Source organism: Macaca nemestrina, chromosome 3 (genome assembly GCF_043159975.1).
Source record: "Macaca nemestrina isolate mMacNem1 chromosome 3, mMacNem.hap1, whole genome shotgun sequence".
Classification (NCBI taxonomy): domain Eukaryota; kingdom Metazoa; phylum Chordata; class Mammalia; order Primates; family Cercopithecidae; genus Macaca; species Macaca nemestrina.
In genome coordinates this window covers 46027396-46039920 of record NC_092127.1, presented here as the reverse complement: position 1 = coordinate 46039920, position 12525 = coordinate 46027396, and the positions used below count along the sequence as shown (strand labels likewise).

Here is a 12525-nt window from a genome sequence, read left to right as displayed (position 1 = left end):
CCAGACTGGACATGAATTATTTTAAAAGATTTGAACATTTTTTTGGTTTGGGGTTTTAACAAAGTTTTGTTTTTAATAGTTTCTATGCATCATTTTATATATATAGTTATATACTTCAGTATTGAAGAATAGGAATGATTTTACATGATTAAATTTCCTTATTGAGTATGAAATTGGTGAAATAATTTATCAAATAATGAAATGTATAAAGCAACCATAGAGAAACTGGGTCACATTACTCTTTCTTCATCTCATTTAGTTTATATTCATAAAACATGTACTTAGGCAACATGTTGTAATAGAGGTTTAGGCTTTGAGGTAACAATCATGAAACATTTGATTTAGCTTTTACCACTAATTACTTAGCTATGTAACCTTGGGCAAATCATGTAACATTCATGAACCTCATTTCATATGTGTAACTAGGTGGTCTTAGGTTTGCTCTATCAAATATAGAGTTACAGAGAGAAAATCTTGTTTGTTTTCCAAAGTTCTGTACACTAAAAATCTCTTTTTCTCTCTTTTTTTTTTTTTTTTTCAGTCAAGCCAGCACCTTTAGAAATAAAACCTTTGCCAGAATGGGAAGAATTACAAGCCCCAGTTAGATCTCCCATCACTAGGAGTTTTGCTCGAGAGTAAGTCCTTTGTCTAAAATATGTAGTTTGTATGAATAATGTGACTATCTAGAATTGTTCATTATCCTGGAAAATATCTAGAATAGTGGTTCTCAATGGATGATCTGAAGAGCCCCCTTTTAAGGGGTTCTGTGAAGTCAAAACCATTTTCATTAATATATTAAGATGTTATTTGCTGTATTTATTCTCCTACTGAGTGTACAGTGGAGTTTTCCAGAGGTTACATGATAAGTGATGATATCATTGTGACACCCAATAGAATGTGTGTATTTGTGTACTACTTGTGTTTTAAAAAATAGTCTATTCTCATTTCTAATACGGCAAAATGAATAGGTACAACTCATGTAAACAAAAATTTCTTGGGATTCTCAATAATTTTTAAGAGTATAAAAGGTTTATGAAACCAAACATTTCTGAGGATTACTAATCTTGAAAATGTGGTCGTCTCTTGTGGAGATTATGTAACCGAGACTTATTTGCCACTTTTTTTTTTTTTTTTTTTTTTTGAGACAGAGTCTCGCTCTGTCGCCCAGGCTGGAGTGCAGTGGCAGGATCTCAGCTCACTGCAAGCTCCGCCTCCCGGGTTTACGCCATTCTCCTGCCTCAGCCTCCCGAGTAGCTGGGACTACAGGCGCCCGCCACCTCGCCCGACCAGTTTTTTGTATTTTTTAGTAGAGATGGGGTTTCACTGGGTTAGCCAGGATGATCTCGATCTCCTGACCTCGTGATCCACTCGTCTCGGCCTCCCAAAGTGCTGGGATTACAGGCTTGAGCCACCGCTCCTGGCCACCAAGACTTATTTAAATGTATATAAGAAAATGAGAGGAATTTATGAAGTTACAAACCTACGTTGAACATATGTTCATGTTTTACATGTGTGTGTATATATATATTATGTATATTATATATTATGTATTATATATTATATATAGTTTTTTTAAAAATAGAAATTCTTGTCTTCCGTTTTATATCTGTAACTTTCTATTTATCACCAAGTCACTGGTAGTGGGTATTTTTGGGGGGGGGGGGACTTGTTTTACACAAAATATTTTGCTGTCCAAAATACACTTTTATAAAACAGTTATAAATATTAGTTATGTGTTTGTGCACAAAAATTATGTCATTATAAATTTGTACAATGAATGATTGTAAACATAAGGGAATATTTCTGAAAGAATGCAGACTATCATTTTTATTTGGGGAATAATTTTAGGTATTATTGTCAAGGCTTATGTTTGTGATAACATGTTTCTGTAATTAGCTCTTCTAGGTTTCCCATGTCCCCCCGACCGGATTCAGTGCATAGCACAACTTCAAGCAGTGACTCACATGACAGTGAAGAGAATTATGTTCCCATGAACCCAAACCTGTCCAGTGAAGACCCAGTATGTAAAGTTTTAACTTCTCCTTTTCTGAGCAGCCCTTTTCAGTCATTCAAGCTAGAACTGTTCTGTCTATAAATTTTATCCTCATATCTTTATATACTTAAGAAAAAGCAATAAAAGACAACTTTTTAAAAGCTTATTAAAAATAATGTCATAAACTCTAAAAACAATAAAAGGTGAAAGTAAACTGTAAATGAGTTTAAAAAAAAAAGTTGCCTGGCACAGCAGCACAACCCTGTAGTTTCAGCTGTTTGGGAGGCTGAGGTGGGAGGATCACTTGAGTCCTTGAGTCCAGCGGTTTGAGGCTAGCCTGGGCAACATGTCACCCCATGTCTAATAGAAAAAAAATAAAGTTTTCAGTTATATCTCATATAAGAGATACTTGATTTTTGATACTCTTCAAGAAAATACACTGGCAGCATTTTATAATACAGTTCTCTAAGGCCGTGTCACAGCACTCTAGTGGTGAAATGGTCTTATAAATAAGTAATATACCCTTAGATAGGTGTAAAGATTAAAGAAGACCTCTTATAAACATAACATGTTTAGTTGGCTATACTATCATAAAGCATGAGCATTTTCTAATGGTAGTGAGCATTTTGTTCCTCAGAAATCAGGTAGTTGCCAGAAAATACTTCAAATGTTTAAGAATACAAACCAATTTTAGTTTTAAAAAATATTTGGCTTTAGCTTTTCCTTAAGTCAGATTTAATGTTTGCTTTGTTATTTGTATTTTAGTAGATAAGTATATCTGTTAGGATTAAATTTCCCTCTGAATAAAAGAGAATAAATATTCGTGACTCAAGAGAGAATTTTCTTTCTTTCTCATGGAAAAGTCTGGAGAGAATCAATCCAAGGCTGTTGTGGCAGCTCTGTTCCATAGAGTCTTCAGGGATTCAGACCTTTTCCAGCTCTCTGGTCTGCTTTCCTTCGGTGTGGCACATATGCTCATTGGACAAGATGACGCTCCAGCCAACAGAGCCACATGCCAACTCCAGGTGGAGGAAAGGGAGAAAAAGAAGGGTACAGCCCAACTGCCTCATAAGGACAGTTCCTCGAAACTGCTGTATACAAACCATTAACCAGAACTTAGCCTGTGTGGCCACACTGAGACACAAAGGAGCTAGAAAACATGGCCTTAGATCCGAGGAACAGTGAGCCCACCTGAAAATCCCATGCATATGGGAGCAGGGAGAGCAGGTATTGAGGGACAGTCAGGCCATATCTACCAGGATAAGCAAATACCTAATGTCAAAATTTGGAATGAGTAACATTTTAGTGGCCTTATATTATTTAAAATAGCCCTATTTAGAGGTATAAAATAGAAAGCCCAATTCTATCAATGAATTGGTTTTTCATCCTTTATAGACTTTAGGCAGAACCAGGTTTCTTACAACTATATGTTGTCAGGAAACATAATTAAGTGATATGAACAACTTGATTTTGTGCTTAAATTACTTGACTTTAAAATATTACCAAATCTTAGCCAGGCACAATGGCATGCACCTGTAGTCCCAGCTACCCAGGAGACTGAAGCAAGAGGATCTGTTGAGCCTAGGAGTTCACACCTAGCCTGGGCAACATAGTGAGACCTCGTCTATAAAAATTTTTTAAATATCAAATGTATAAAGTGTTCAAAAATATCCTTGAGGAATCGCCATACTGTTTTCCATAATGGTTGAACTAGTTTACAATCCCACCAACAGTGTAAAAGTGTTCCTATTTCTCTACATCCTCTCCAGCACCTGTTGTTTCCTGACTTTTTAATGATTGCCATTCTAACTGGTGTGAGATGGTATCTCATTGTGGTTTTGATTTGCATTTCTCTGATGGCCAGTGATGATGAGCATTTTTTCATGTGTCTGTTGGCTGTATGAATGTCTTCTTTTGAGAACTGTCTGTTCATATCCTTTGCCCACTTTTTGATGGGGTTGTTTATTTTTTTCTTGTAAATTTGTTTGAGTTCTTTATAGGTTCTGGATATTAGCCCTTTGTCAGATGAGTAGATTGCAAAAATTTTCTCCCAGGTTGCCTGTTCACTCTGATGGTAGTTTCTTTTGCTGTGCAGAAGCTCTTTAGTTTAATTAGATCCCATTTGTCAATTTTGACTTTTGTTGCCATTGCTTTTGGTGTTTTAGACATGAAGTCCTTGCCCATGCCTATGTCCTGAATGGTATTACCTAGGTTTTCTTCTAGGGTTTTTATGGTATTAGGTCTAACATTTAAGTCTCTAATCCATCTTGAATTAATTTTCGTATAAGGAGTAAGGAAAGGATCCAGTTTTAGCTTTCTACTTATGGCTAGCCAGTTTTCCCAGCACCATTTATTAAATAGGGAATCCTTTCCCCATTTCTTGTTTTTCTGAGGTTTGTCAAAGATCAGATGGCTGTAGATGTGTGGTATTATTTCTGAGGACTCTGTTCTGTTCCATTGGTCTATATCTCTGTTTTGGTACCAGTACCATGCTGTTTTGGTCAAGGATCTAGAACTAGAAGTACCATATGACCCAGCCATCCCATTACTGGGTATATACCCAAAGGATTATAAATCATGCTGCTATAAAGACACATGCACACGTATGTTTATTGCGGCACTATTCACAATAGCAAAGACTTGGAATCAACCCAAATGTCCATCAGTGACAGACTGGATTAAGAAAATGTGGCACATATACACCATGGAATACTATGCAGCCATAAAAAAGGATGAGTTTGTGGTCTTTGTAGGGACACGGATACAGCTGGAAACCATCATTCTCAGCAAACTATCACAAGAACAGAAAACCAAACACCGCATGTTCTCACTCATAGGTGGGAACTGAACAATGAGATCACTCGGACTCGGGAAGGGGAACATCATACACCGGGGCCTATCATGGGGAGGGGGCGGGGGGGGAAGGATTGCATTGGGAGTTATACCTGATGTAAATGACGAGTTGATGGGTGCTGATGAGTTGATGGGTGCAGCACGCCAACATGGCACAAGTATACATATGTAACAAACCTGCACGTTATGCACATGTACCCTAGAACTTAAAGTATAATAATAAAAAAGAAAAGAAAAAAGTATTCGAAAATAATATAATCAATATATCAATAATATTTTCACTGATTTTTCAAGGCAGGGTAATTTTTATTGACTTTTGCTTTTGTATTCACTACTTTTCAATTTATTATTATTTAAGTTAATTAGTTTTCCTCAGTATAGTAAGTTGACTCTAGTAAAACCCTAGATCCTAAATTCTCGGTCAGAGTAGATATTGTCACCTATTTCCAACTTTGGGTAGTTAAGTGAACTGTTTTTTTTATTGTAAAGTAGTTAGAGTATTTTCGGAGGTACTAAAGACTGTGTCTTTTTGCCCAAAATAGTAAATAGCCATAAAAATTTTGGAAAGGCCCATATAATAGGAAAGTTTAAAAATGTGATTTGTCATGGGTAAGTATTAGATGAAGGGAAAAGATGAAAAAGAAGAATATTACAATCAGAAATCAAAGGAAATCAAAATACAATTTTTTTTTTTTTTTTTTGAGATGGAGTCTCGCTCTGTCGCCCAGGCTGGAGTGCAGTGGCCGGATCTCAGCTCACTGCAGGATGGGCTCGATCTCCTGACTTCGTGATCCGCCCGCCTCATCCTCTCAAAGTGCTGGGATTACAGGCTTGAGCCACCACGCCTGGCCTTTTTTTTTTTTTTTTTTTTTTTTTTTTACACCTAATGCCATTAAGCCACAAAGGTACTTTTACTTGTCACCAGTAGAGGTGTCTAAATAAACACAATGTGGTGAATTTCTTTTTTTTTTTTTTTTTTTTCGGAGACAGATTCTCGTTCTGTCACCTAGGCTGGAATGCAGTGGCGTGATCTCAGCTCTCTGCAGCCTCCACCTCCTGGGTTTTAAACAGTTCTCCTGACTCAGCCTCCTGAGTAGCTGGGATGACAGGTTTGCGCCACCACTCCCGACTAATTTTTGTGTTTTTGATAGAGATAGTGTTTCATCATGTTGCCCAGGATGGTCTCAAACTCCTGACCTCAAATGATCTGCCTGCCTTGGCTTCCCAAAGTGCTGGGATTACAGGCGTGAGCCACTGCACCTGGCCTGTGATGAATTTCTGAAGTACTTAGGTCCTATGTATTAGAAAAAAGCACAAATGACCCAGGAGGACATACCTATCTACCAAGTACAACAGAAAAGTCAACAGTGCCAATTCCATCTCCTCATGCTGCCAAATACAAGGACTCATCATAGTCCATTCAACTCTCCCTTAGAAAAGAATATGAGAATTATAGCAAATATTTAACAAACTTCTTTAATTTTGGATCAAAACTCATGCATTATCAAGTGAATTCTGAATGTGACACCTGAAATTCAAATGATGGTAAACCATAACTAAAGGCAGACATATTGTTATGTGATAATAACAAAAATATGTTAAATGATTTCACATAATTTTTTAAAAATCTAGGCCACGTGTGGTGGCTCACACCTGTAATCCCAGCACTTTAGGAAGCCGAAGCGGATCACCTGAGGTTAGTAGTGTGAGACCAGCCTGGCCAACCTGGTGAAACCCCGTCTTTACTAAAAATACAAAAATTAGCCAGGTGTGGTGGCAGACGCCTGTAATCCCAGTTAGGAGGCTGAGGCAGGAGAATTGCTTGAGCCCACAAGGCAGAGATTGCAGTGAGCCAAGATCAAGCCACTGCCCTCCAGCCCAGGCGACAAAGCAAGAGTCCACCTCAAAAAAAAAAAAAAAAAAAATCTAGCACTACTTGTTTGTTATTTAATTCAAAGAACACTTATAATACCTTGTAGAATCTTAGAGTTTCTCTAAACTGTTTTGGGAAAATACTGGGTGAAAGGCTAGAATACAGACAGGCTGTTCCCACTGGAGATTAAATCAAGAGCAAATAGACTTCCTTGTAGACACACAAATGTTAACAATACTTAAAGATGGAAAAATGTTCAGTTCTAGTAATAGCAGACATAAAATAGGTTAACTAGCCACCCTGAGAAATTCTGTTTAGGAGCAGCTTACTGGTATAATGCATGCAGGTCTTTTGAATGCATACATTTCTTTTATAGCCTTGTAATACTGTGAACACTTCTAGATATTTCTAATCAGAGAAATGGAGGTTATGGGTCTTTCATTGATCACATTTGAATATAGAATTTTCCACACGCTCATGGCTGATTTTATGTGACAATGATGTATAGAGTCATTCAGGTAAAAAATTTCATGATGATTTCGGTTTCTCCATGAATTAGAAAAAAGGGAGGGATTGCTATTTATATTGAGGACCAAAACTTGCTTACATTTTTTGTGTTCTACATGTTATTTTTGATTTTTTGTTTTTTTCAGACAGAGTTTCCCTGTTGCCCAGGCTGGAATGCAGTGGCGCGATCTTGGCTCACTGCAACCTCCACCTCCCGGGTTCAAATGATTAGCCTGTCTCAACCTCCCAAGTAGCTGGGATTACAGGCGCCCACCACCACACCCAGCTAATTTTTGTAGTTTTTAGTAAAGATGGGGTTTCACCATGTTGGCCAGGCTGGTCTCGAACTCCTGACCTCAGGTGGTCCCCCCCGCCTCAGCCTCCCAAAGTGCTGGGATTACAGGCCTGAGCCACCGCGCCTAGCCGTTTTCTGTATTTTTTTTAATGTTTTATTTGCAGTAATTGATACATTTGGTTTAAAAAATCTGTTTCTTCAAATAGGAACATTACATTTAGTTGTGCAGGTTGTTTACTGCATAAACATACTGCATACCTGATTATATGAAATTCAGGCTATGTGCTGCTCACCACGCTGCACTCGCCCACAGCACAGAGCTGTGTCACCCCAGTGCAAGCACCACCTTTTAATAATTTGCAAAAAGGTTCCATACCAGCTATTAGCAGCCTTGCTACAAAATGAGGGAATAGTGTCAATATTTCCCTAGAAGTGTCTTTTCCCTAAGGCACAGTTTTTTCTGTTTAACCTAAGCAAAAAGAAATGAAGTAGCAACATAAAAAGAATCAACAGAACCACCAGATGTATGCAGTTTTCAAATTGTTTTATTCATCATAACATGTACAAATTTTTAACTTTGTTAAATCATTATGGTTTTCTTCAAAAGTATGAGATAATATATAAGCATTAATATCAACAGTGCACAAGGATGAAAATCCCTAATGAGAAATACAGTCTTGCATATGAGAAGCCAAGAACATTTCTAGATTGGGTTAAAAGGAGTAAGGCATGGAAACAAGTCACTTGTTTGAGCACATGTATAATAGAACCCTGTTGTAATTAGAGTGGAGGGAATATATAGGGACTTAGGTTCATGCCAGCTTTTTCTATTTAGCATTGATCTTTCATTTTTCTGCCTCAAGTTTTTTGTTCCTGTTGTTTATTGCTGTCATCTATCTTCCCACCTTCTTTACCTTTTTTTTAGAGAGTAGTCCTACTGTACAAATCATCTGAAATGGTTATTTACAAATTCCAGAGTTGTCTTCACTCTACTCTCTTTAAAATCTTAGCACTATTTTTGTCCAAAATTTTAATTCTTTTTAAACCCACAAGTTAGTATTATTAGTGCTCTTATTATATAAACTATGCTTATTTACGTTTTTCTGCATGTTTAGCGGCTTCTTTATCACTTCTTCTTGTATCTCAGGCCTTCCTTAGGTAATAATTTTCCTTCTCTCTTAAATATGTACTTTAAAATGTATGCCTTTCAGGAAGGAAAAGATCAGGCTAAGGAAATTAAGTGGTAAAAAATCCAGATGATTGAAACAAAATAGACTTAGCCAATGGAGTCAAACAAAGTTTAGTGTGAAAGCCTTTAAATAAAATGCAGAAAGTTTTTTAAAAATTTAATTTGAAAGCAAGGAATATAAAGATCCTGTAAACACATAATTGAGTACAGATATAATTTTAATAATGTTCAAGTTGGGTTATCATAGCAAACTATCTCTTGATGTCTCAATCTTAGTGTGAACCAAGTTTAACTTTTGAAACTACGTTTAGCTTGCTCTAAGCTAGGCTTTAATCAGTTTTTTAAATATTACTTATTTTCTTTCTATCCTAAAAGGTTGTTTAACTTTTTAAGCTATGTCCTCTTGAAAGCAAAGATTTAGGCTTCCGTAGATGTCCAACAGTATGAGTGGTATGTCTGGTGAATGTCTGACCGTTGATTTTGTTGTCTAATACTTTCAGAATCTCTTTGGCAGTAACAGTCTTGATGGAGGAAGCAGCCCTATGATCAAGCCCAAAGGAGACAAACAGGTGGAATACCTAGATCTCGACTTGGATTCTGGGAAATCCACACCACCACGTAAGGTGAGTGACATGTGACGTGCCTCTTCTGTGTATACAGTTCACACTTCAAACCTGAAGAATTATCGCCTTTGGGATGATTTTATTAAGTTATGTTTAATATAAATTTAGTCTGGTCTGCTACTTGATGCTGTCTCGTAAACCACAAATAACATAGTTATGGAGAGTGATTTTTTTTTTCCTTTCTGACAGTTAGAAATTTTATACTTTCTACTCTTTTAGTGGTTACTATTGAAATAGTTATTTAACAAATTCTTTTTTGTTTTTTTTTTTTCTGAGACAGAGTCTTGCTCTGTTGCCTAGGCTGGAATGCAGTAGTGTGATCTTGGCTCACTGCAACCTCCGCTTCGCAGGTCCAAATGATTCTTCTGCCTCAGCCTCCCAAATAGCTGAGATTACAGATGTGCACCACCACTCCTGGCTAATTTTTGTATTTTTAGTAGAGACACAGTTTCACCATGTTGGTCAGGATGGTCTCTAACTCCTGACCTCAAGTGATCCACCCACCTCAGCCCTCCAAAGTGCTGGGATTACAGGCGGAAGCCACTGCGTCCATAATTTAATTCTAATGTTAACCGGTATAGTGTCTTTACTCTCCTTAAAATGTTCAAATTATGTGCTATTTTTGTCCAAAATTTTAATGTTATCTTTTTTGTTAAACCCACAAATTAGATAGTATTATTACTGCTCTTATTATATAACAATGTTTATTTACATTTTCCTACATGTTTACCAGCTTATCATTCCTTACTATTTCTGACTTTCCTTCTGCAATAATTTTCCCTCCACCTGAAAGGAAGGTGAAAGGACACTTCTAGGGAAATATTGATCATAAGGTCAGGAGTTTGAGACCAGCCTGACCAATATGGTGAAACCCTGTCTCTACTAAAAATGCAAAATTAGCCGGGCATGGTGGCACATGCCTGTAATCCCAGCTACTCAGGAGGCTGAGACAGGAAAATTGCTTGAACCCACGAGGCGGAGGTTGCAGTGAGCTGAGATCACGCCATTGCACTCCAGCCTGGGCAACAAGATCAAAACTCCTTCTCCAAAAAAAAAAAAAGTATTCGCAGTGCATGTGTGTTTGTGTTTTAAGACTGAGTTGTACTCAGAAACACTCCTTTATATGTTGGATTTTTTGTTTTTTCTTTGTGTTTTAGCAAAAGAGCAGTGGCTCAGGCAGCAGTGTAGCAGATGAGAGAGTGGATTATGTTGTTGTTGACCAACAGAAGACCTTGGCCCTAAAGAGTACCCGGGAAGCCTGGACAGATGGGAGACAGTCCACAGAATCAGAAACGCCAGCAAAGAGTGTGAAATGAAAATATTGCCTTGCCATTTCTGAACAAAAGAAAACTGAATTGTAAAGATAAATCCCTTTTGAAGAATGACTTCACACTTCTACTGTAGGTAGATCCTCAAATGAAAGAGTTGAAGTCAAAGGACCTTTCTGACATAATCAAGCAATTTAGACTTAAGTGGTGCTTTGTGGTATCTGAACAATTCATAACATGTAAATAATGTGGGAAAATAGTATTGTTTAGCTCCCAGAGAAACGTTTGTTCCATAGTTAACACACTCGTAGTATTACTGTATTTATGCACTTTTTCATCTAAAACATTGTTTCAGGTATTCCCAGTGTACCTTACCATAATTCCTTTGGGAGTTCTTGTTTGTTGTCACATTACTTTATATAACAATACTAAGTCAACTAAGCTACTTTTAGATTTGGAAATTGCTGTTTAAACTACAGTCTAACAACATTAAAATGAGAGGTAGATTCACAAGTTAACTTTCTAACTGAAGCTTCAGGTGATAACCATTAGCTTATACTTGGACTCATCATTTGTTGCCTTCCAAAATGCTGAGGATAATGTATGTACTGGTGTCAGGACCTAGTTCTCTGGTTAATGTATGTTTAGTTTTTAATGGTGGAACTTTGTTATATTTTGTTAATTACAGTGTTTTTGGTTCATTGAGTGAAGATTCCGCCGGGTGGGATCTTGCACCTTTGAAAGACTGAATAATTACACTACCAAGGAAGCCTGCAAATCATTGATGGCATGCAGTGATGATGTGCTCTTACACTTGTTAACATGTATTAAGTGTTATTTGCAAAAGGTAGATTATGTAACTAATCAGGTACGTACCAGGCAGTGATGTGCTAATACACTGATCAGGTTTAGACAATGAGCTTTGGTTGTGTTCTTGTTAGTCCTAATATTGGTTTTCAGTTTGGAATTAATAAAGCAGTTGACATTCACTGTTAGTTACAGCAACATACTGTGATTTTTAATTAGATAGTAATTCAGATTTATTACTCTATGAAATTCTGTCTTGACACCATAGTGCCCTTTCTATGATTTTTTTACTTAATATTCTTCTTGGCCTTATATTTAAATCCCTATGCAATTAATATTTTATATCTGCATTTTTTAAAAAAAAAATAGATGTTATATAAGTGATTCTTATATGTAGCACCGGTTGCTTTTCCACTAAAAGAATTACAGATTTTGTACTGTGATTTATATTCACTGCCCCAATTCAAGAAATATTGGAGCCTTGCTACAATGTGAAATGTTAGCCATGGACTCCTTCCAACCAGATTTCGGAAACCACCAGAGGGATGGTATAATTCTGTCTCACCTATAACATGGTCCTGTGACATAGATATTAAGACCACAAGTTATAGTGAGGCTACAATTATATTCATCTGTCTTGGCTTTCCAACATAATTTAGAAAGCACATATAGTTGTTTTTTAACCAAGTTACATACAATCTCATGTACTGATTTGAGACTTACAACAATTTTTGGAGGGGGCATAGAGAAAGGAGTGCCCACAGTTGAGGCATGATTCCCTCCATTCAGACCTCTAACTGTTGCCTGAGTACACAGATGTGCCCTGATTTCTGGCCCATTGGCCATAGTACTGTGCCTAATCACTGTAATAGGTTTATTTTCCCAATCCACAAACTAAAAATGTTCATAACAAGATGAATTGTAGACAATATAAAAATGAATTATATTTGCTTTAACATTAATTTTTTAAATATTTGCTTCTTTTTAAACAAAAACTAAAACCCAGAAGTGAATTTTTAGGTGGATTTTTAAATAAACAAGATTGAGTTTGGTGTGCAAGCTGTTTTATAATGAAACCACAAAATAAAATCTAAAATCACTGAAATGTGCCTAAACT

The 12525-nt window shown here is 36.8% G+C and overlaps 1 protein-coding gene across 4 annotated transcripts in view; it reads left to right on the top strand.

Moving 5' to 3' along the window:
- The window catches only part of LOC105493302 (GRB2 associated binding protein 1), a 130002-nt gene extending 118406 nt beyond the window's left edge, over nucleotides 1-11596 (top strand). For 2 of the 4 annotated variants that reach the window (XM_011760845.3, XM_011760853.2), the window contains exons 9-13: nucleotides 542-635; nucleotides 1897-2020; nucleotides 2857-3018; nucleotides 9211-9333; nucleotides 10491-11596. In XM_011760845.3, coding sequence (XP_011759147.1) covers nucleotides 542-635; nucleotides 1897-2020; nucleotides 2857-3018; nucleotides 9211-9333; nucleotides 10491-10649 — 662 coding nt within the window. In that variant the 3' untranslated portion in view covers nucleotides 10650-11596. The remainder of the gene's footprint in view (nucleotides 1-541; nucleotides 636-1896; nucleotides 2021-2856; nucleotides 3019-9210; nucleotides 9334-10490) is intronic. The other 2 variants (XM_011760856.3, XM_011760852.3) reach the window with 1 other exon arrangement.
- Nucleotides 11597-12525: the final 929 nt, after the last annotated feature.